The 24,664-nt window shown below is 41.7% G+C and overlaps 1 protein-coding gene across 5 annotated transcripts in view; it reads right to left on the bottom strand.

The window, feature by feature from the left end:
* The window catches only part of DCLK1 (doublecortin like kinase 1), a 200,292-nt gene that overhangs the window by 90,463 nt on the left and 85,165 nt on the right, over positions 1 to 24,664 (bottom strand). For all 5 annotated transcript variants that reach the window (XM_081909357.1, XM_081909354.1, XM_081909355.1 and 2 more), the window contains one exon: positions 11,134 to 11,233. In XM_081909357.1, the coding sequence (XP_081765483.1) occupies positions 11,134 to 11,233 (100 nt within the window). The remainder of the gene's footprint in view (positions 1 to 11,133; positions 11,234 to 24,664) is intronic.

Below are 24,664 nucleotides of genomic sequence, written 5' to 3'. Positions count from 1 at the left end.
GCTGAGAGACTTCAGAGAAGTGTGACTAGCCCAAGGTCACCCAGCAGCTGCATGTGGAGGAGCGGGGAAGCGAACCCGGTTCACCAGATTACGAGACTACCGCTCTTAACCACTACACCACACTGTTTTAGAGTAATTCAGTAGAGCATGCCTGCAGCTCATTCGCCCAACATTACAAATGAACAGACATAGTCAAGCTTCTGAAGATCTCGAAGTGTTTCAGAACTCTGGATCATAGTTAAACTGCTGTGACTTAAGATAACAGAAGTTATTTTTCTAAGGCCCCTAGACTAGCAGTTTTTCACTTGGTTGCTATGGGAGACAAAAAGCTTGAAGATTAGCAACTGAATTAAAAGTGTTATAGTATCCAACCTTGTCTCCCCCACCCCTTTGCTGAGTCCAGCACAAAGAAAGCAAAAATGAAGTAAAAAATGTGTGTGAATTTAACCCAAGAACCCCCAATATAGCACCCATGGGTGCACCTGCACCTGCAAATGTCTTCACTGGTGCTCACAAGGCCCCTTTCCCTCTGTGAAAATAGCAATGAAAGAAGCAGTCTATTGAAGCCAATAGGACAGTGATATGTGTGGCGCCCATGGCAGTTTCTCCAGTTTAAAAATGGAAGGGTCCCAGTAGGCAGACAGAGAAGCCTGGAGGGTCACATGTTGGAGCCTAGGCTTCAGGTGCACCAATTAGGACACAAAACGCTCTATATACCTCTTTCAGAATTTCAATCTTAAGTGGCAAAAAAGTGGTTTCTTCCTTTTCCTGATGCCCTACGAGCAACGGGATAGTGCACACTTCAAAATCTAGAACAAGAAACATTCCAACCAAGGCTGCAAGCCAAGATCTTAGCCGAGGTAGGCAATGTTCAATTAACAAAATTGCTCTGCATGAAAAAAAAAAAGAATAGCAATGAGTTTATTTAATTCTAGCTTCATTAAGGAGAAAGGAGGCAAAAATCAATATAATTCTGATTTAAGAAGCATTTTTTTCTCTTGCAGAGTAGCACACATAAATTCTCAGGTGCAAGTCCTTGTCTTTTCTTAACTGCAGAAGAGTCATTCCTATTTAAGAGCATAAAACCTTTAAAAATATTCAGTGCTTTTGTTAATGGGAGCAGGGACTAGATTAGTACCGTAAAGGTTAACCTTTCCAATAAAATAAGCTGCAATACATAGTTTTCATTCTTCATTTTATTCACTTTTGAAACTGGGGTGGCTAACCTGCAACTCCAGATGTTGTTAACCCCTGTCCACATCACCATCTCTTTTCAGAAATGATGGAGTAAAAGAACAGGGACATAAGACCTTAACAGGAGCCTTCTGGGTCAGGCCAAGGACCTATCTAGCTGAGCACTGTGTGCTCACAGTCACTGCCATTCAGATGCATTTTGTCTCTGACAGAGCACAGCCATAATGGCTAATAGCCATTGATAGCCCTCTCCTCCACTAATTTTTCTAATCCTCCTTAACAATACCTTTTAAGTTGGTGCCATCACTGCTTCTTGTGAGAGCAGATAGTTTAGCTATGCATGTAGGAACAATTACTTTCCTTAGTCCTGAATCTTCCACAAGTTCTAGTGTTATGCGAGAGGGATGAAATCTTTACTTTCTTCACCTTCTTCACCTCCTGCATATTTTTATACACCTCTATTATGTCTCCTCTTACTTGCCTTTTCTCTAAACTAAAAAGTCCCAAAAGTTGTAACCTTTCCTCATAGCGGAGTTGCTCCTTCCCCTTGATTATTCCGGCTGCCCTTTTCTGAACATTTTCTGGCCCTAAAATATCCTTTTATGAGGTGAAGCAACCAGAACTGTTGTCCAAATGTGGTCACACTATAGATTAGTATAATGGCATTATGACATCTAGAACACAATTTAGTTTAAAAGCATTCAAACCATCACCTCAATCCATCAAGACAGGTGACATGCAAAAGTAGGCTTGATCATTCATATCGCCACTTAGGTCAGGAACTGAGTGCAAAAAATGTTTCTGGAGTGGGATATGCACATTTAGCTTGACAGCACTGGCGTCATGCACAGCATCAAACAAATAGTCAAGGAGGAAGTCCAAGGTCCTACTCAGCTGACAGAACAGGAGCAGGGCTGGCTAACCACATTTTGAAGTAAAGTGAAGGAATACACATTACCATCTAGAATAAGACTGTTATAGCCAGTGTCTAAAATTACGTAACTGCAGCACTCTTAGATGGTCTAATTTTTGACAATGATAGTCTGTGCCCAGAATGAGGGACTCCATTCTGGTCTTAGAAAGACAACAGGAGAAGCCTCTGTCAGATGAAGAATGTTCTATAAAACTATCTATGCAGCACAGGATCATCACCCTCTGGTATGCATTTTGTCTCCAAATTTGATCCTTGACTTTTTGGTCAATTGCTAACCTGGAAGATCATGCCCTTAGACTCCTGATAGGGAAGGAGCTGACAGGAATTGCCTTCAGATGCACATTTATTTATTTTTTGATTTAAAAGTTAAACATGCATAACAACAGAACTATTACTGAAGAATGTTTAATCTTGTTGTATTGTTAGAATGTGGTGACATTATTATTGACAAGCACTGGGTTCTGCAAACATTCAGTGCGTTTTTTGTGCAGAGTGCCGGATGTTGTCATTCAAGTTCATCCAGTAAACTTTGGGGTTTAATCTGCTGCAGACTGAAGCTGGGGCATTTAAGTTATCCAGTTAAGAATGATTACAGATTATCTGTTTAGTTTATTGCTAAACTGTAGTTAGTTAAAAATGGAAGCGGAAGCTTCCAACCCCTTTGCAGCTGCACCAGAGGAGGGAAGGGATGAGGGATAGCTGACGACTCTCAGGCTCATTCACATAACTCTAAACCACAGTTTACTGTTACATTTGAATGAGGCCAGTGTGTGTGGTTACAGCTTTTCAGTTTTGAAAACCCTCTTGCAGATGAAACCCAAGTTTCTTTCGGAAACAGCATTTTGAGGCCAGGGTGAGCAAAGGGTTCCTCTAGCGGCAGATTTCTGAAAAACATGTGTTTCTATTTCTAAATGTTATCACTGACTTTGAGCCAAATAAATATACAGCAATCAAAATGACTATAAAATTAAATTAGAGCCACATTAATTCTTGCCTAGGGAAACCAACTTGTCAAGATATTACAGAGAAATGAAGTTGGTATAAAGTAGCCATAAAAGGTGGTTTCCCCTTAAATTCTATTGCCGATTAGTCAGCTACTAAAAGGAGTATCTGTTGTATCTGCTTCACCTTCCCCAACTATAAAGAACAGCTTTATGTATTATATATCTATACATTAGGATAATGCCTATTCTGTTCTGGCATAGGGAATCTTTTTCCCAGCTCAAGGGCCACATTCTGTCCTACACAAAATTCTGGGAGTCACATGTCAGTGGTGGGTGGAGCAAAAAATGAGTCTCTTATCTTACTGCATTCTGACCAACAAAAGTCAGATGTGCAACACATTTCATCCTCCATCTAGGCCTGAGGAATGGGAAGTGGCCTGAGGAGAGTCCTGAGGACTGGAGAGAGAAGCATGGACCCATGAACCAAAGCTTGATACATGAGCCTGAACCAGACTCATGCCCTTACCAGACCTGGGATGGTTGGCATACTAAGTACGAGCAGAAAAGAATACAACCAGTTGTACTCCTAGCAAAAGCCAATTAAATAGTGTGGTGCCCTTGGCCTCATCTCAACCCAAAAGTGTTGACCCCCAAAAGGAGGTCATCTCTCTTTCAGCTGGCCTTATAAAGTCTTTGGGCTGGTCAAGGCACCACCCACCCAGCTCTTGGAACAGCCTCCTCTAAGCTACAGGTCTTATGAGTCAATGACTCAGCAACAAAGAGCTGAGAACAACTCCCCCAGTCCTGCAAGCAGCTACGTCTACAAGTCCAACTGGGAAAGACTCATAGAGATACAGGGGCAGTCTCTTTTATAAAAATTATATAAGTGTCCCTGCTTGGTCTTGTCCTCCATACTGAGATGTGTTAGTATTTTCTTGACAACAGGAGTTCAGGACTAAGGCAGGACTCCTTAACAAATTCCATCTAACAAATTATTATTATTATTATTATCTATTTTAATAGTGTTGCATGCCACCCTAATCTCTGAGCAGGGCGAGATTCCAGGGATTCCTGGTGTAGACCCAGGGTTCGGTTTCCGTGGAATGAGGGAGAGCGGAGACTGTGGTGTCTTTATTGTATATGGCTTATCTACACATATATACAACCTGAGCCTACGAAGAAATCAGGCATGGCTCTGCCGCATAGGCTTCAGTCTGCAGCCTGTGTCCAGCTTCTACCTGTCACACACCAACTCTGCCTTTTTCTTTCTAAGTACCGACAAGTTGAGGGAGTTGGGCCCACCCATTTGCCATCTGGCACAGAGCCATACTTAGAGGGTCATTACCTCAACAAGAAGCTAGTCTGGCTATTCCACAAATTGAATCCATGCTGGATCCAGAAATTAGAAATGGGCTCAGCCATATAGCCTACCGCCGCCCCCCAACTCATAGCAATAGTTTTGGCAATGTTTTTCACTGTTTTACTGATCTTTTAAAACTAATTAATGTTGTTAGCTGCTTCAGGCATGATTCACAGACAGATGGAATATGAATTATTTTCTAAATACTGTCTTCAGGATATTTTTAAGAAACAAAAAACAAACCTGAAGTGTTTGCGGTTTTGCAAAATAGTAACAAGCGTGTCCTCAACCAAGCCAGCTCAGGCCGCCTTCAGAATCAGGTACATCATGTTTCCCCCTAGTGTGGTTTCCAGCTCATGAAATTAAGTACTGTTCTTATTACCAGCGCAGTGAGAGATTAGTCATCCTGGCAAAAGGTCAAGACAAAGATGGCATCCCAAGTGCCATTTCAAAACTAAAATGAGTACAATAAATCAAAATGAAGCATCGGGGTGGGGTGGAGTCGATGTGTTCAATTGGTAGTATGAAATTTTAATATGGTTGTGGTTTGTAAGTTATCCCAAGAATAACAGTCTTTCAATCCTGCCTCACAGTAAAGATCTTTTTCATTCTGTTATGCACAGATGTACAGTATGATGCACACTGAAAGAGGCTTGCTGGGCGGGCATGAGGATGGCATCATTGGCAAAGGTTAAAAATATAAGTATCCAAAACACAAAGCAACTGCCAATTGCCTGCAGCAAGAGCCCAAAGAAACAGCAAAACTATTGGGTAGCCATTCCAATTCACTTTGTTTTAAGGAAGATGCAAGGCCTCATAATTCAACTTGCTTCACACCAAAATCTCATCAGTGTGAACCACATAGGTAACTATGCAGTCCTTAAGAAGGACTTGGGTGATTCAGAAAAGCCTTCCAGACTGAAAAGCTCTTAAGAATTACGGTGAGAGAAGATGACAGGGTGGGATCAGAAATATATTCAGCACAGTTACATCATGAACTGCAATAAATCCACATTGTCTAGTTATTAAAAGTGCATGATTTGGCAGAGCATGGTGCAAAAATATAAGCCACAAGTGACATGACTGAAATGCAGTAGAGTAGACAGTGATAACAGGGGTGACCTTGTTTGTTTTGCAACCCGAGGTGAAATGGGAAGGTGCCATTTCCCTCCCCAACCAAGCACCCCCACTTCTGCTGCCTTTGGAATGCCCCCCTCTCGCCAAACCTGGAGAGAGCTGGGGTGCTCCACAAGGCTCCTACTCGTCTTCTGCCCCGGGGCCTATCTAGCCTAGCTCTCCTCTTACTCAGTAGCCAATCAGATGTATATGGAAAGTCCTCCAGTAGGGCATGAAGGCATTCTTTTCCTTTGAGATTCCCACCAGCTGGTTTTCAGAGGCATACTGCCTCCAGCCTTGAAGATGGTATACATCTATCACGAGCAGTCATTGATGGCCTTGTCCTCCGTCAAGGATCTAATAAGGAGGTTCGAGATTTTAAACTCAGTTTAATCCCAGTTTTCTTCAGGCCACCTGGCATGTAAATGGGTACCTGACTTAGTGAGCTGGGGAGGGATGGGAAATCAGATACAGCTGCATAGCCTCCACCTTGGGCATCTTGAATTAAAAAGGAGAGGTTCAGTCTTTCAAGTAACTTATTTTTACACCACACTTGAAGAAAGCCCATCCATTCAAAGGCTGTAGAGTACAGAACAGGTTTAGGAACAAGGCGGAGATGCACAGCAAGCTGTTCCCTAGAGTCTCTCAAAAGTAACTCAAGTGCCAATGTGGTGAGAGCATTCTGTCACAGGTTCCAGCTGTCTCATGTGGCCACTTCCATGTGGAAACATTTCCAGTAACCTGCCACACAGCAGCTGCAATGTAAGAATTGTCCTTCAGCTTCCCTTTTCAAAGTAAGGAGTGGGGGAGAGACTCTATAAGGTCAAACAATTGGAGTGATTGGAGTGATTCAGCAGCTTTCTTTGTCTCCCCAACCCAAGCATCCCCAAACTCGGCCCTCCAGCCTTTTTGGGACTACAACTCCCATCATCCCTAGCTAACAGTGGTCAGGGATGATGGGAATTGTAGTCCCAAAACAGCTAGAGGGCCGAGTTTAGGGGTGCCTACCCCAACCTCTTCTAAGTGCTCAAGACTCCTAAACTTCTTATCCTGACAGAATAGGCAATAATGCTTTAAAAAAATCACCCTATTATTTTACCAAGTATGGACACCAAGAAAATGAATTGCTTTCCAATTATCCCCCACTTTTTTTTTGTCTCCTAACAAGCCTCCAGTAGGTTTTCCTAGGACCAACTGCCACCTCTCTCATGTTAGCTGAAAGTCCACAGATATCATTGAAGTTTTCTCTTTCTGCACAAAAGAGGTATTATACCTCTTAACAAACTCACTAAGTTCTAAGATATTGTTTTAATCACCACCCTATGACCTCATCCTCTTAGCACCATGGTAACAGGAAAAAATTACCAGTAATTAGTCAGCCTTAGATTATTCAAAGCATAATATCTGCTTTAAGAGTATCATGCAGTAAGTAGTTCCATGTAGGAAGGCTTTAGCTCATGGGCGGAGTGCAGATGTTGCCAGACTACAGCTTCCATAATCTCTGACCATTGGCTAAACTTTTTGGGGCTGATGGGATTAGGAGCCCAACAACGCCTTGGGGGCCACTGGTTCCAAATCACTGCTCTAGATGGTTGCTGGAGACTCTTATTCTCCAGTTGTGACATGTCCCTGTATTTCTTAAGACTTATTCTTAGCTGAACAGGGTACTAACTAAAGGGGTCCCTCAGTCCCCAGTTTCAGAGGTGGACGTGATTTTGGAGCCATGTAACTTGAACCCTCCAGTACATTGTGTCAAGCTTTCCACCCTCTGAGCATTTTGCAGCAACATTAACATGTGCTTTCCTAACTTACTGATCTCCCTTTGTAGCCACTGGTATTCCTAGGCTCTAGGTACCCAGGGTGAAATCCACAGGTTTCCTTTTAACAGAGAAATCCAAGAGACTGTTGAGTGTTAGTGCTGTGGTCTGTGTCTATGGCAGAGCATTCAAGTTGGAATGAGACCCTTGTCCAACCCCCTACAACGCATTGTCTGTGGCCTCTGCAGTTCACGGCATTGTTTTCGCCTGATTTCTGTCTTTATCTGTTTTTACATTGCTTTGTTTAATTTTGAAACTGCAATTGTATTTTAATTGTTTTAAATCTGTGATCCAGAGGACATTGCTGATTGAGCATGATACAAATGTCAATAAATAAATAAATAAACTAAAGACAGGAAAAGCACAGCCATGCCACAAAACAGGGTAAAGATTTATCAGTAGTTTGATTGTACGCCATTGCATTGGAACACAATGCCATATCTTAGTTCAGAAAACAAAATCCTCTAGGTTCCACTCTTCCCTCCCTAAACCAATTCCATTAGTCCCTGGCTTTATGAAATGTTCATCAATTTATTTCAGGTTATTACACTATTTCAGAACTAATCAGTTTTGAGGCATTTTTCCAATGAGGTTTTCTTCTCTCCTCTCAGCTAGCATACTGTGACTTTTTTTTAATAAGATTTTTCCCCCTTTTAAAAAAGAACGTAATGAATATTAAGGGTGAATATATTATCCTCAAATGCCCCCAAGAAAGTTTGGCACTTTCTGAAAGCTAATGAATTATGGATTTTGAATAATTAGGTTCTATTTAGAAGAGAGGCCACCATTGTAACAAGATGTATGTGGACACTTTCAGGAAGAATAATATGTGCTTATCCAGAGCTTCTGGTACATAAAATGTATGTCTAAGTAAGTAGTATGCTGAGCCACTTGCTTTGACATGACACACAAACACAAAAGGGGAGCCTCTTATTCAGGACAAAATTTCATTCATTTAATGGATTGTCCTATACACCCACATTCAAACCAAAGAATGAAGCTGAGAGATGAGCCATTCATTTTCACAATAGAGTTCATAAACTCATGACAAGGACAAGATGGAATTTCAGTGAATGGGATCACTGAGACATGTCCCCATATGCAACTTGTTTGAACCCTGTTTTTCCTCCAATGAAATCTGACAGCTCTTAATCATGGGGAGCATAATAAAGCAAAATATGATTAAGAAAAGACACAGAAAATGCCCATAGCTCAGGAATAAAGCAAAAGGTTCCAGGTTCAGTCCCTGGCATATCTAAGGTATGGCTGAAAAGGACCCCAGTCTGATACCCTTGAAAGTCACTGCCAGGGAAGAGGCACTTGCCGCCCCTGTTGGCTATTTGCAGTTTAGTAGAGCTGCGGGAGGCAGTGGAGGACAGAAGTGCCTGGCGTGCTCTGGTCCATGAGGTCACGAAGAGTCGGACATGACTAAACAACAAAAAGTGCTGCAGAGAGCTTGCTGGGGAGACCATGCATTAAAAAGGGACTAAAAAATAACTTAAACAAGGTTTTAATAACAAAAACAAAAGCTTTTACACTAAATACATCAACAAACAAACCAGACCCAACCACCAACCCATCCCTCAGGGTAATGGGAGAGCTAGGTGCTGCTCCTTATATACTACACCCAATTGCTGACACAGCTTAATCAATACAACTCAGCAGCACCTGCTATGTTTCACAGCTATAAAGCTGGGTCCCATTATTTTGCTCTGACCCTTGCTCTGGCCCCTTAAAGACATGCACATCGGGTGGAACAATGATGAACCTTTACATTTAAAGAAGCCATTCAACAGCCCCTCTCACACTGTTGCACTATAAATCCCATCATTCCCAACCATTGGCTGTGCTGCGTTGGGCAGATGGCATTGGGAGTCAATCATCCCATGGAGAGCCCAGGTTCGCCAGCACTGATGTAGACGACACAGAAAAATAAAATTTATGTTCTTGTTGAGCAACAATAGTGTATTAAAAACTAAATTGTAACAACTGTTATAATACAGAAATCAGAAAAAGGAAACCTCCAACCATGCAAATTTCCAACAAAGCAAAAGGCAATGAATAAAGAGTTCTTGGAACCTAAATGTTTCATTATGCCACTTTTGGGAGATTTTGATCGTGACTTAAAAGACTTTCCAAGCGACGACAAAATTGTAGTGCCAGAGTGTGTAGTGTATAAGCTCACAAAGGGGAAAGGGTTGACTGCTCTGACCCTGTTGCTATATGTGGAGAGGAGCCTAATTTGCCTGTCTGCTTAACTGTTTATCTTGATGCTTTGTCACTGAGATACTTCTCCAGCTGTTTTGTGTTTATGCCCACGAATAGATATTTTCGTTTTGGATAGGTATCGTTATAGGTTGGGTAGGTCCCATCCAGGCCTCCAATCCTGTATCTGTGAGACAAAACCTGTGGAATGAGCCAAACCAATACTGCCATTTACATGTCTAAAGAGGTTGCACTGTTGCAGCAGAAACAAATGGATGGGCCTTTTCCTACCTCACCTGGCTGGATGCCACTTAATTCTAGGAGGGACGACAACAGGCCAAGGGGGACTGTGTGTGTGAGAGGGGGGGGTGCGGGTGCCAGAAGCTGGAGACACAGAGGCTTACTTTGCTTTGTGCTGGACCCAAAGCTGTGGCTTGGGGCTTCCCTTGACACCTAGTGGGGAGGCCAGATCTGTTGGAGTGTTAATGCTGAGAGCCTCTCCAGCCTAAGTTCAGGTTGTATATATGTGTAAACAATACTATATGTCCTTGAGACACCACAGTTTCCATTGACCTTCATTCCAAGGAAACCAGACTTTGGTTAAGGGCTGGAACCCCTGGAATCTCTCGCCACTCAGAGACTGGGGGCATGTGCAGCAGTACTGACTCATAAAGATGTAGGCTTCCCATAGGCATCTGCCTGGCCAATGTGAGAAAATGGATGCTGCGCTAGATAAGCTTTTGGTCTGATCCAGCACTGGAAATCTTATAAGATTCCAGTGTTTAGCTAACTTCCAGTGATGCTGTGAGGAAATGTTTTTCAGTCTAATACCTTCCCGCAGAATCTTTCAGAGCAGGAATTAACCACCCTCAGCACATCCCACCACCAAATTTCTATATGAGCTGCTACCCTTGATGTGTCTTGAGATGGGGAGGGGGAGTATTGAGCAGTGACTCATGCCTAAGCTTATTCAGCATCAGCCTCTTCCTGGTTCATCATGTTCTCATTTGTTACACTCCACTCAGAACACAAGTTTTTGACACCTGAGATTATGACAGAACTCTTCAGACCTACTCCTTGAGGACAGGCACAATCTGAGAGATTTCCCAGATGCCCCACCACAGAAATTTCTCCACTGTGAAAGTGTCTTCTCCTGATGTGGGGAGAAGAACAAGCCAGCTGGCAGTGTCTGCCTCTCAGAGCCCAGCCAAAAAGCTGCTTAACACATTGGCCAGTGTTCCATAAATCACAACAGATGGGAACAGTTACCATTTCCCCTTTCTCTGCCTCACCATCAAGACATATACTGTTCAAGGTTACAGAAACCTGACAGTTAAGCGTGACATTTCTAGCCTTAATAGGTTATAGTTTGCAAAAGGAAAGGATTTTGAAAACATGAAGTGACTGTTTTTGTATCAAACTCTGAGTTAACAGTTTCATTTAGCCCACTTGGCCCAGGTAATAAAAACCATTCACAAATGCACAACTTGGAAATTTAAAACATTTCTTAATTTAAAAAAAATATAGATAGTGATACATCTATGAAAAATGTTGTTTTCTTACCGCTTTCATCTAGCAAGAAGTCATCCTGATAACGAAACTTTTCAGGGCCACATGCAATGAATATGTCATCTTCGCCAAAAAAATCCTGAAGGCACATCACCTGCAATAAGAAAAAAGAAGAACAAAATTGACATCAGCTATCTCACAAATGAGAACATCTAGTAAAATGGTTTAAATGCAGAAGAGATTTCATTGCAGGAGTACTCCAAATCACTGGCTAGGGAAACTTTTTAAAATACAAAAGATTTTTATGGAAAACACTGGTATACTTTACCATGTTGCATGAAAATTTTGCTGTATAACTTTCATGTTTTGGCAATCTGTATACAGTATCTCTGGTAGGTTTCAGTTTACTTTGCTTTGCTGTTGGCAAAGATTATTGTGATAATTTTAACAAGATTTATTAGATAACCTTAGGGACGCGGGTGGCGCTGTGGGTAAAACCTCAGTGCCTAGGACTTGCCAATCTCATGGTCGGCGGTTCGAATCCCCGTGGTGGGGTGCGCTCCCGTCGTTCGGTCCCAGCGCCTGCCAACCTAGCAGTTCGAAAGCACCCCCGGGTGCAAGCAGATAAATAGGGACCGCTTACCAGCGGGAAGGTAAACGGCGTTCCGTGTGCTGCGCTGGCTCGCCAGATGCAGCTTGTCACGCTGGCCACGTGACCCGGAAGTGTCTGTGGACAGCACTGGCTCCCGGCCTATAGAGTGAGATGAGCGCACAACCCTAGAGTCTGTCAAGACTGGCCCGTATGGGCATGGGTACCTTTACCTTTATTAGATAACCAGTAACTGGAGTTATGGGAAGCTTGTAGGACCCAAGCAAACAAACAGAAACAAATTCTGTGATCTGAGCACTGGGATTTCCAAACCTGCTGTTTTTAGAAACAAGCTACCACTGCCACCTGACCAGCTTCTCCTCAAAATCTGCAGCTGAATAACTGTAATGTCCTTTTTGTGTGGCTACCTTTCCTGATTGACAAACCTCAGCTTGTGAAAAATGCAGCTACCTGGATGTTAACGTGAGACCGAAAGTCAGACTGTTTAACACTGTTACACTATTACTCCAGGCCATGGGTCAGCAACCTTTTTCAGCTGTGGGCCGGCCCACCATCCCTCAGACCATGTGGTGGGCGGGACTATTTTTTTTGAGGGAGGGGGAATGAAATAATTCCTATGCCCCACAAATAACCCAGGCAGGGCCCACAAATCACACAGAGATGCATTTTAAATGAAAGGACACATTCTACTCATGTAAAAACACACTGATTCCCGGACCGTCCATGGGCCAGATTGAGAAGGCAACTGGGCTGCATCCAGCCCTTGGACCTTAGATTGCCTACCCCTGCTCCAGGCACAATTCAGAATGCTGGTGCTGACCTTTGAAATTATTATTATTTGAATAAGGGACCTGGATACTACATAAGTCACATGCTCCTACCATAATGCCCAGTGTGGAAATATAATTTCCTAAGGCACAACCTTGCCCATCTAAAATGGAAACAAATGGCTTGGTGAGTGCAGTTATATGCAACAATGTCTGTTGTGATGGCTCCCCCCCACCAATTGCTTAGTTTCTTTCCCTCTTTTTCTAATACTAATACTATTTCACAACTGCCAGGTACGTAGAAGACAAGATCTCCTTTAGGCTTTTGATTCTGCTTTGACAGTTTGCCACAACAGATTAGAAATATGCTTCTGCTGAAACTAAAAATAACAAGAACACCTGAGTATGAAATGCAGATAAGATGTGCCATATGCAAACATGGAACAACCACAACCAGCAATTGTTTTATTTGATGTAGGAACTGCTCAATATTTCAAAAATGTAAGCACTGTACAGTGCAACAATGCTAAATAATATAATTACAATAAAAATACAATGTAAAAAAACAGTAAAAGAGTAGTAGGTAAAGTCAGTGAACACAGAGCTTCAGGTTAGGGCCCCGGGTTAACACACAAATAATAATGGCCTTTAATTTTATTGATTTATCATATTTATTATATTTATCTTTTCCCTGAAGAGCTTAAGGTGCCATATATAGTCTCCACCCCCTTATTAATCTCACAAAAAACCCACTGTGGTAGGTTTAGCTGAGAATGAGTGACTAGCCCAGGGCCATGCAGAAGGCTGGAACAGACTATATCCTGTCCTTGCGGTTATTTAGCCTGATCTGATAATCAAAAACGAAACCTTAGTTATTCAGAAGTATTTCCCCCTCATTTTAACTACTTCAACTTCAATATTTCTCACTGATTATGAACAGGCAGAAGATTGGAATGGGTAAAAGGCTATACTAGGTCAGATTATTGTTACTGAAGCCCAGATTTGGGGGGAAAAAATCTCTGTACAAAAAGCACCATGCGAACAGAATAACAAGTAGTAACCTGTTTCCACATCTTTCCCTGACATCCAATTTAAATGCTAAAGCAAGAATATTAAAGAATATCTCTCTATATGAGTGGTGTGCAAGTCAACAATGATGATTTAAACACTGTTCAGTAGCATGCATTAAACTACATGGTGGAGGACAAACAGACACAGCGTCCAGAAACACAGTATTTTACAGTCAACGTAAGAGGAAAAAGAGCTAGTTTAATCCGGAATGTTAATGACTGCCTAAATGTCCTGATGTCCCATAAGACTTAATTTAACACTGTGTGTGTGTGTGTGTGTGTGTGTGTTGGGGGGAGGGGTAATAAGTAAATCAATCTCACAGCAAAGCTTGCAAATCTGTTATCTGGACTCAGTGTGAGTCCCCAATCCTCTTGAGCAGATTTGGAGGGTGTGCAGAAGGATGCAGGGAAAAGGGGAGGAGGAGTTCCTTTACACAAGTCTGTTGTGTGAGTGGAACAGTAGCACTGGATAATAATGCAGAATCAACAAGAGCAGCCGTCACATCTACCAGTAGTATAGGAACGCTTCTTCTGCCTGTTACCACTGGTGCTGAACAACTTTTGACTGGCAGCTTCAAGCCGCCTCCTGCTCTCTCTTCTTAATGGTCCCTTATTATCTTCCTCTTCCTCCGACAACAGAAACCCCAATCTCAGCAGAGGTCTTGGAGGAACAGGAGGCTGCGTAGCCTGCCTGCTATTTCAGGGCAGGCCTGTCATCTCCCCCAATTCCACAAACTTCTCTGGTCTGTGCCAGAATGCATGTTAGGCCACATACATCAATAGTTTTGACTTCACTTATAGTGACTGTTAAGTTGTGGGTGAACATATCAGACGACACAGCGATTCTTCAGACAGCTCTTGTTTATTCACAGGCCAGAACAGAACTGAACTGAAGGGTTCAGCCAACCTGCTTAAATAGAGCTCAACTACAATGCAACAGTAACCACTTTCTGTAACTATCCAATCACTGAATGTCACTTTCAATTCCTTATTTGCATATGCAGACCTGATGAAAACTATCTACAGTATCCCCCTGCTGGCCCAGGGTGAGAACTTCAGTATATAACAATGACTCTCTTCTTTTCATGGAAATGACTGATAAAAAGTTCCACAACTTCCTCTGATCTAGATCTCCTACTACATCTTCTACTATATTCTTGAACATTTGCCAGCCTCTTAAAAGACCTAGGACAGAAACATCACCTACACTTGGATTAACTTCAATATATATTTCGTAGCAATTTGTTTAATTCAGCCATAAGCAATATCATTTCATTGTGGAGCATCATCCTGCAGAAAAGCCCTGGTGGCAACTGGGGTTTTTTTTTTTACATATCCAGAATGGTTTCTTATTCCTGAAGCTTTTCATTGAATATGACTCAAGGCAGCCAGATGTATTGACAGTGTCTTCAAAATGGAATGTGTGTTGTTTTTGAAACATTTCAAATGCACTTTTTAAAAACAATAGCTGGTTTAACTTTGATGGCAACAACCTTAAGATGAGCTGTGTAACGATAAAAGTGATTAGCAAAATATTAACACTTGAAAAATTACAGAGTCAAGGGTTTGAATCATTCCCTCAAATTCAGCTAATTACACATCCCTCTCTTTATTGTCTTTGGCTCGAAGTCTTTCACTCACACCTATTTTGTTAATCTGTCATTACGCACACTGCATTCTATGGGGATTACAGAACATTTACAAGAATAAAATTAATGTGCCACAGACAAATATGTATGTCCTCTTTTCGTTTCCGGTCCGAGTTATGAGACAGGGATTTAATCAAAGGCATTAAAAGTTATCTGCTGTTTATACTTTTTTTGTTTTTGTTAAAAAAATAATAATTCTGCAGAGAACTCATCCTTTTTTGTTGTTGGCAGGACATCTCCATGGTGACAGCTGCATCATCAAGCTAGGAGAGGTCTTTCATCAAAGCAAAGGTTTTGCATTTATAAAGGAGGGGAGGAAATGAGATTGTATTTACAAGAGTGCACTCTGCAAACGAACGGGAGGCTCCACGCAGTTAAAAAATGACAGAAGCCCCATTGCACTTGTGGGCTCAATCAGATCCATGTGTCACTTCTGGGCTTAACCTCGCAGAAACAGCACACAGTTGTGTAGCATGCACAATTCCGCTGCAGCATGAGGCAGACTCCAAAGGCACACTGTGAAGTGCGCTGGGCGGAGGGCAAACAAAATGGGGAATATAATGACGAGCATCTAAAAGGCTTCCCTTGCTTCAGCTCAGCCTTCATAGCAGAGTGATCCCAGGCCAGGGTGCAACTGCACCAGGATTGTTAAAAACAAAAAGCAAGGGCAGATTAAAGGACACAGACAATAAGCACCAAACCAAATGGGTACAGTGGCCTAGTTGCAATAATATATGTACCCTAAAAGGCATCTGAAGACCAGGTGTGTTCATGTGCGTTGCTGTATTTGTGCACTGTGTATTCATCTTGTTTATTGGTCTATGACTGCTTTTTATTAATATTTTGGAAGGGGTCCTAACATTTGCTACCTCTCTGAAAAACGCGCATGATAGCCAAGCACTTTGGAAATGGAGAGGAAAATCTGTTCAGAAAGAGAACAAAACAGTTGCTACTGTAATTGGCTTCCTCCCCTCCCTAAAATGATGCCTATTAATGTAAATAGCACCATGCCAAATTATTAAAAAGAATGTAATTGTTGCATCAAAAAGTATTTACCAGCTATGCAAGGGAGGGGGGGTGTTAAGGGAGGAAACCCCCAAATTCCCCAGAAAATTTCAGCTCCAACAAACCACCATTCTTCTTATTTTAATGTAATGTTACATACAAATTAAATTTGTATTTGAGTTCTGTGGATGAATTCAAGAGTTTGCAAATTCAGAGTTTGCTTGGTTCTTACGTTGGCTCATTGGCCTGTTCTTCAAGAAAAGGCAGGGCTACATAGCTGAACAGAAAATGCAAAGAAGTCGTCGTCTTGCTTTGTTTTAGAACAGGAAATGCATAACACGGGAGAATCAGAAGGTTTACAGAATCAAGAGTGGGAGTCAGAGAGGTCTATGCAGTGCTTATGCATCACTTATGCAACAGGAGTTTCCCTTCCTTACCTCACTTTCCCTGTGTGTTCCCAAAATCTGCTCCAGATGGTCCCCCAATCCTCTGGGGCAGATTTTGAAATTCTATGGCACAAGCAGGAGCCTGTTTCTCAAGCAGAACGGCAGTGTTGGGTACAATCTGGTGGTTCAGAAGCAGGACAATTATCTCTCTGCACAAGATACATATTGCAATCAAGTCTTCTCTTGTTTCCCTTTATTGCTGTTTTTTCTTCCTTTCTCCATCCTCCCTCTGTACCTTAGTTTGCAAGTGTCCCAAGGCAATTGCACCAACTCACCACACTCTTGGATAGTTTTTGTTTCATTTTAAAGTTCCTATGCTAGGTTTCCATCATTAATTTTTATTTATACATCCATGGTGCAAGCTTCTTGGGACCAGCACTGGTCCGTTTTGCATGTCTAGATTTTTCTTTGCCAGTATTACAAAGAGCAATGTGTTGCTGATGCTGGATGAGAGCCAATACTTGCCTGGGACCACCTATTGAGTTTACGTCTGAGAGAAGATCTGAGCCAATGATTTCCTAGTGTACAGCTCACATTCCTAACCGCATCTTAAGCAATGTCATACTGCCAAATTCATTGTTTCGTTCGGCTAATTGTTTTGGCATGAGAAAAGACTAGATGTCATGTATCTAGGGATAACAGAGGCCTAAAAGATCACACAGGAGGGAGGATCATGCTAACGTCCCACTTCTCTGAAGGATGGATAAGTTATTTCTAGCACGTTCCAGCAAACTGTGTGTGCAATGACGATGCCCTGGGAAATATCACACAGGCACAAATACTCCGTATGGGATCAGTCCACCTCATGAATGGAATTCTAATGTTTTCTCAGCTGTGATGTCTTGACTAACACAAATGATTTTGGGAGGTAGCCACAGAGCTAAGGCCTCATCTGCACTATATATTTAAAGCTGTATCATACCACTTTAAACAGTCATGGCTTTCCCCCAAAGAATCCTGGGAAGTGTAGTCCGTTAAGGGTGTCCAGCGTGGTTTCACAATCAATCCCTTTTCCTAAGGAACTCTGCGAATTGTAGCTGTGTGAGGGGAACAGCAGTCTCCTATCACTTCTCAATACCCTTAACAAACTACACTTCCTATGATCCTTTGGGGGAAGCTGTTTAAAGTGGTATGATACTGCTTTAATTGTATAGTGCAGATGGTGGTCTAAGGGTTTTTAGGATATTAATTTATGCTTTAGTATATCCATACAGCAGAGACCTTTCTTTTCTCGTTCTCCTCTACCCTCAATAAATATTTTGCTAAGCCTAGGAGATACTGTTGACCCACAGCCCCTCTTCATTTCAACAGAATTGTACAAATTCTAGTGCAAACAGCAATAAAATAAATAAAGGCCTGCTGAGGCACTTTGAGGATTGCCCCCACAAAAGATACTTCCTTTTATAATCCCACAAACATTTGCTTAGGCTCTTTCTATCATCATTAAAGGGAAAGGCAAATAACCATCATAAAAATCTTACAATTAAACCGCTAAATGCTTCCTCCCAATTGCGAGCCATTTGGTCATGTCCATCACAAAGTTCCTCTGCATGATGGGGAAACTGAAACCAGGCTAAACACTATAAAGTATGCTCATTTTATTGCAATCCAATACCCAAGCAACCTGGCAATTCATCAGCATATGGCTGTGTGACTGAGATTTCACACACCTAAACAATAAAAGGGGAAGGAAGAACACAATACCGCACTGCTATGAGATGGTATTTCAATGCAATCTGTTCTTAAGAAGGGATTAGTTATAAGAGAGCAAAGCATCCTAGGCTGGGCTCGACTAATGTTTCTGAATAGGTGACATCAATAGTCTCTTGCATTTAGAAGGGCTTTCCTCTGCCAGATTTGCACTTTGCTTTGCTTTGAAGTACAGTGCAAGACTGCCATTTGGTGGCCAGACATTCAAAGTGATAAGGTATAGTAGTCTACTCAGGACATCAAATGTATCAGTAACTCTTAATAAAACAACTTCTATTCACAGAATTGTGATGAACTAACAAAATACTTAAGCTAATATTTCAAAATAACCCTCATCCATAAGGTTTACATAAGACCCGCTTATTTGATGCCCTGTAATAGTCTAGAAGTTCAAAAACATAATTACATCCACTCTCATTTGAAAAGTGTGAGAACATCACACTAATTTCTGAGAACCACGGTCTTTTGCTTTTTTTTGTTTTGTAATGGCATTCCTAGAAACTTCCATTTTTTAAAAAAACAGTATTTAATCATTACAGCAACAAACACTACATCTTTTTGATGTACGCTATGGCTCAGTTTGCGCATAATGCTAAGCCAAATCATGGCTTAGCATAAGCACATGTTTGTGCATGTTTGCCCAAAAGGAGATGGTAGCCATTTTGTTTGTTCTCCAGGATCCTGATCCTGTCACAGGACTGTGAACAACACTATAGTTTTGTTAGCATGTCATCCAAACACAGGGTTGTGGTTGTCTCCACCAGAAAACCATGACTTGTAAACAAAGAACAAACCTTGATTAGAGCTCATGGTTTGTATGGAGGAAGACAAACCATGAGCCCAGGTTTAGATGACACACTAACCCAAACCATGGCTTAGTATTGAGTAGTGTGGCAGCATCAACACAGTGCCCACACTGTCCTCTCCAGGAACCCATGCATTTACATTAAGGCATGATTTGGCTTAGCATTGCACACAAATTGGAGTCACATCAGTTAAGAGGCTCCATTTTGGAAGCAGATTCTTTTCTGTTTTTTTACAAATGTTTATTGTAATCCAGATAGCTTGAGACAGTAGCCATTTTTCAGTTGTTAAAAGCATGTATGGGGGCAGCATTGGAGCAACAGGCTGTATCCAGAAAGAGACATGTTTCAAAGTCTGAAGTAGAGTGGTACCTCGGGTTAAATACTTAATTCGTTCCGGAGGTCCGTACTTAACCTGAAACTGTTCTTAACCTGAAGCACCACTTTAGCTAATGGGGCCTCCTGCTGCTGCCGCGCCGCCGGAGCACGATTTCTGTTCTCATCCTGAAGCAAAGTTCTTAAACCTGAAGCATTATTTCTGGGTTAGCAGAGTCTGTAACCTGAAGCGTATGTAACCTGAAGCGTATGTAACCGAGGTACCACTGTAATCAGACAAAAAGAAGGAGAATGAGAAGGAGGAGGCGGCGGGTAGAAGAAGAAGAGAACTGCTGTCACAATTCCACTGAACTTGCATGTGTCATCTGCACTTCATGGTGGATGTGTGTATTTTAGTTTTATTCCTCCTTATAGCAGAAACGCACTGAAATATTCAGCAAGGTGGGCTCTGCAACATTTAATGGCAACTGATTATCCAAAAGCTAGATTTCGGGCAAAAGCAGTTTTAAACATGGACAGCACTAGGGTAGAAAACTCATGTGATATCTTAGATGCATGCAAATGCATTTTGAACGAAAATTAATCTTCTTCCCCTGGAATAAAATGTTAATTGCATAATATGAACCTCACTGCAAAAGCCAGGATCTGACATTTTAATATTAGTTAATTTTTAGGGAGAATATTATATTGCTAACACTTTTGTAAATTTCATCTCTTTAAAGCTCAGGCAATAATGAAGAGTCTAACACACTGTCTGGAATTCTAACCATTCCAAAGTCTCCCTGTCCAAGTTCAGAATCAGAATGCAACAATACCATACAGAAACGTGGGTGCATTAACAGAAATAGGGCAAAAAAACGGAACACAGATGTCAAGTTTCAACAAGTCATTCCACACCATCTACAGCTGGAACTAGTACAAAAGCAACACACATGTGGTGATAATGTAAGCATTTGATGGAATGATAAGGGCAGTAAAAGCAGCTTAAAGTGTAAACCCCTGAACCTTAAGACACCTTCTTCAAATTCCAAAAGTGAATGTATAATAATAATTCAGGCCTTTTGTAGTTTAGGAAAATGAAAACGGAGACATCTGCAATCTTGGGAAGGGTGAGGAAGGGAGAGGTCAGACATACTCCTTTACTGCTCTGTTCCCTGATCTAAACTGAGGCTGTGCTGCCCCCTTGTCAAGGGAAAAAGCATAAAAGCAGGCAAATGCACACTGCAAAATCTGACAGGGATTTCTCCAATGTCATGTTCCACCTATATTTTCCTCAAGGCACCAAGAGTCATTTTACTCTATAAAATTTAGCAAGCAAAATCAGGTTTGCACACAATTGTACATCTCCCTCTTCCTTGATAGTAATAAGCAAATTTATTTAAAACACACCATTTGAAGGCTCTGTTTACTATAAGTGCTGGAGTAGTTTGTCCCCACCCCCACCCCCAAAATGCACCCCAATGACAGCTTCAATAGTTGTTTTAGTTTTATAATGGATTCTGGATTCAATGGTGTCTCTATCCACCAATATTAAATGGATCTGCGAAAGGCTCTTGGTTGAGGTGCCAATAAATACTATGGGAGATGATGAGGGTGGCAGACAAGACCCATTCAGGAGCAATGCAGTAATACCAGAGGCATCTCAGCTCTAATGAGTCCACCGGGCACCACTGAAGATGTGCAGTGGCACCCTGAGTATTCTGATTGCAAGAAAGCAGATAATAAATCTTGAGAAAGAAATACATTATGGCTTTCCAAATTTGACATTATTAGTTTTATTAATACTGCTTGCATTCATCATCTTTGAAACTGTGAAGAGTGATAAGGTCCTGCTAACCTACAAGAGGGGGAGAAAAGGAGAGCTTCAGCGGTGCGAGTTACAAATGAAACATGTCTGCAACTGATACTTGCTGTAATTACTTACAAAGCTTGAAGGCTGTTTTAGGAACAAGTTTGGTCAGACAGAAGCAATTTTTTTTTTATTTCTCTGTTTTAAAAATGGAAGGGGATACTACCACAAATTAACAGAAGTTGAGTTTCAGTGATTCATTAATGTTCTCCCTATTGCTATAATGATGGATACAGGGTCAACCTGCACAATTTTAAAGAATTTGTCATTGCCTGGGCATGTTGTACTCAAGAATACAAGAGGGATAAGAAAAATAAAATAATGGGGAGGGGGGAGGGGGAGAAAATAAATAAATATCTATGTTGAATGTAATGTTAAATTGCTAAAAGATGTTTATTTATTTTTGAACACATCATTGTAGTATTGTTGCACTGTAAGAACTAAATAAAATAAAATAAAAGGCACATCCACAAAAAGAGGAGAGAGAGAGAGAGAGAGAAAATAACGGGAGGCTTAACATGGTGTCAACCTTGACCCAGAATTAAATTCAGTGGTGTTTTCAGCTTCATTTTTATGGATTATTGTTTGAACGAGCCAAAATGAAAAGCATTACATGAGACTGCATCATGATCCAGAGATCATGAAATGCAATGGTACCACTCTATTCTTCTTTGGTCAGACATCACCTGAAGTACTTACTGTGCCCAGTTCTGGATATCACAGTTTAAAGAGCATATCAGTAAACTGGGGCATGTCCAAAAAAATAATAATGGCAAGAGTGGGAAAGGACCTGAAGATCAGGTCCTCTGGGGAAAGTTTCAATCAACTGAGCATTTTTAGCCTAGAGAAGAGATGATATGATGGCCATCTTCAAATTTTTGTTGCATAGATAGATTCTGTTTTATGCTGTTCCTAAGGGTAAGGCCTAAGGGACGCGGGTGGCGCTGTGGATTAAACCACAGAGCCTAGGACTTGCCGATCAGAAGGTCGGTGGTTCGAATCCCCACGATGGAGTGAGCTCCTGTTGCACGGTCCCTGCTCCTGCCCACCTAGCAGTTTGAAAGCACATCCAAGTGCAAGTAGATAAATAGGTACCGCTCCAGCGGGAAGGTAAACGGTGTTTCCGTGCGCTGCTCTGGTTCGCCAAAAGCGGCTTAGTCATGCTGGCCACATGACCCGGAAGCTGAACGCCGGCTCCCTCGGCCAGTAAAGCGAGATGAGCGCCGCAACCCCAGAGTTGGCCACGACTGGACCTAATGGTCAGGGGTCCCTTTACCTTTACTAAGGGTAAGGCCAGACTCAACAAGTTCAAATTAGAAGAAAGGGGATTTCAACAAAGCACTAGGAAGAACTTCCTGCTGCCATGAGCTGTGAAATTTAGAAGGCGTGTCAAGGTGTTGGCAGTCTGACCAGAAGTGATGTCATGAGGACTGAGTGCTGAGGAAATAGCATCAAAAGCCTGATAGGCGACAAAGATGATGTGTGGGTCTCAGTCACCAAGAAAGAGAAAGGTAAACAGGAGCTGATAAACCGACATACGGGAAAGGAAATGGGAGTGAACGAGGCAACAGCAGAGAGAATGAGGGTGAATGGAAGACTGTTAGAGATTATGGTGAAAGAAAGTAGTCCAGGAGCCTGGCATGAAGGACAGAGTGAACATGGGGGAAGCTGTAATGGAGGGCAGAAAGGGAGTATGACTCTGTATGAAGCAGAAGAGGAGGAGGAACAAGCAAACAACCAAGTAGCAACAGCCAGAACCTGGTAAAGTAACAAGGTAAAGGTAAATGACCCTGGATGGTTAAGTCCTGTCAAAGGAGACTATGCGGTGCGGTGCTCATCTCGCTTTTCAGGTAGGGGGAGCCGGCGTTTGTCCATAGACAACTTTCCTGGTCATGTGACTAAACCACTTCTGGTGCAATGGAGCACTGTGACAGAAGCCAGAGCGCACAGAAACGCTGTTTACCTTCCTGCCACAGTGGCACCAATTTATCTACTTGCACTTGTATGCTTTCAAACTGCTAGGTCGGCAGAAGCTGGGACAGAGCAACAGGAGCTGACTCTGTCGTGCATATGAGACATTGTGGAGCTCTGAAGGCACTTGGGACTTGCACGGAAATAAGGTAGAATTATAAACCTGCTTTGCTCTTATTTTCCTTTGGCCAGGGTAATGGAGAAAACTCTCCAAAGGTTAGCTCGACATTAATGCAACTCTTTGGAGATTTGTTCATCAGTATCTGTCAGGAAAGCACAAGTTTGGCACAAATACTGCAAAAAAATAATAAAAAAATAAACCCTATGACTGAACGTTTTCCTCTGTCACAGTATTCCACATATTACCTGTTTGGTGTTACAGTTTTGAAACTTTGTTAATTGCCAGGAAGAGAATAAGTGTGTATTGGGCGAGTGTCTGGCTGTACCTATATTCAATGCTGTCTTATGTAGCAAGGATAGGTGAATCTGTCAAATCTCAGTTTCTTATTTTTTCAGTCGTAAGTTCAGTTCTTCACATTTACATTAGTGTGATGTTCCCCGCCCCCAGTCATCCTGAAGATTCATCAGCATTCTAGTGTGAATTTCTCCTAATATATAAGTCTCTGGATGCATGTGGGCCTAATAGACACATTTTTGCAAAGCAACTTTCTCTGATATAATGCATTTTGTGTTATTTTCACTAACGCATGCATTTTTAGACACCTTTTGCTTTGGCATGTACATTTTGTAGCCATTACTAGGCTAAAGGACTATACTGCAAAATTCAAAGAAGCATGAAATTTGAAGTGTGGCTGTGTTTTAAACTCATATATTGTTTCAGAAAGCAGAGATTTTGTTCGTGTGCCTTTAAATGCAAACCCAATCTAATTTTATCCCTCATCCTTAGTAAGGTGTCATGGTAAGCTTCAAAAGATAAGACAGGCACTGCCTCTGTGATATGATCTCATCGGCTCTTAGATGGTTTCCGAATCCCTTCCTTTAATCACAGTGTTATCAGTGCTCAAGTGGGAAGGCATACATTTCTTGATGTGAATTTATTTTATGCCTAAAGAAGTCAATTTCATTTAGGACAGCTAATATTTTGTTTTCTGCAAATCTGTTGTCACACAATTCCATGGAGAAATCTCAGCAGTGGTTATTTCAGGAGGCGGAGGCACGCCTATGAATGGCATTTCTGGCAAGTTGTAATATTCTATTTGCACACACGGTGGAGCTGCAAGCCAACAAAACAAAACCTGCTTTTAGACAGCTACATGCAAGCAGAGAAATATTTTATCTCTCAAATGGAATACTTCTGCAAATGGGCAGTGCATTCCATTAAAATGCCCTCATACACCATTATTATTCA

This window comes from Podarcis melisellensis (genome assembly GCF_964234715.1).
Source record: "Podarcis melisellensis genome assembly, chromosome: 4".
NCBI classification, from domain to species: domain Eukaryota; kingdom Metazoa; phylum Chordata; class Lepidosauria; order Squamata; family Lacertidae; genus Podarcis; species Podarcis melisellensis.
Note: the sequence above shows the minus strand (reverse complement) of the source record. Positions and strands in the feature narration are given on the sequence as shown.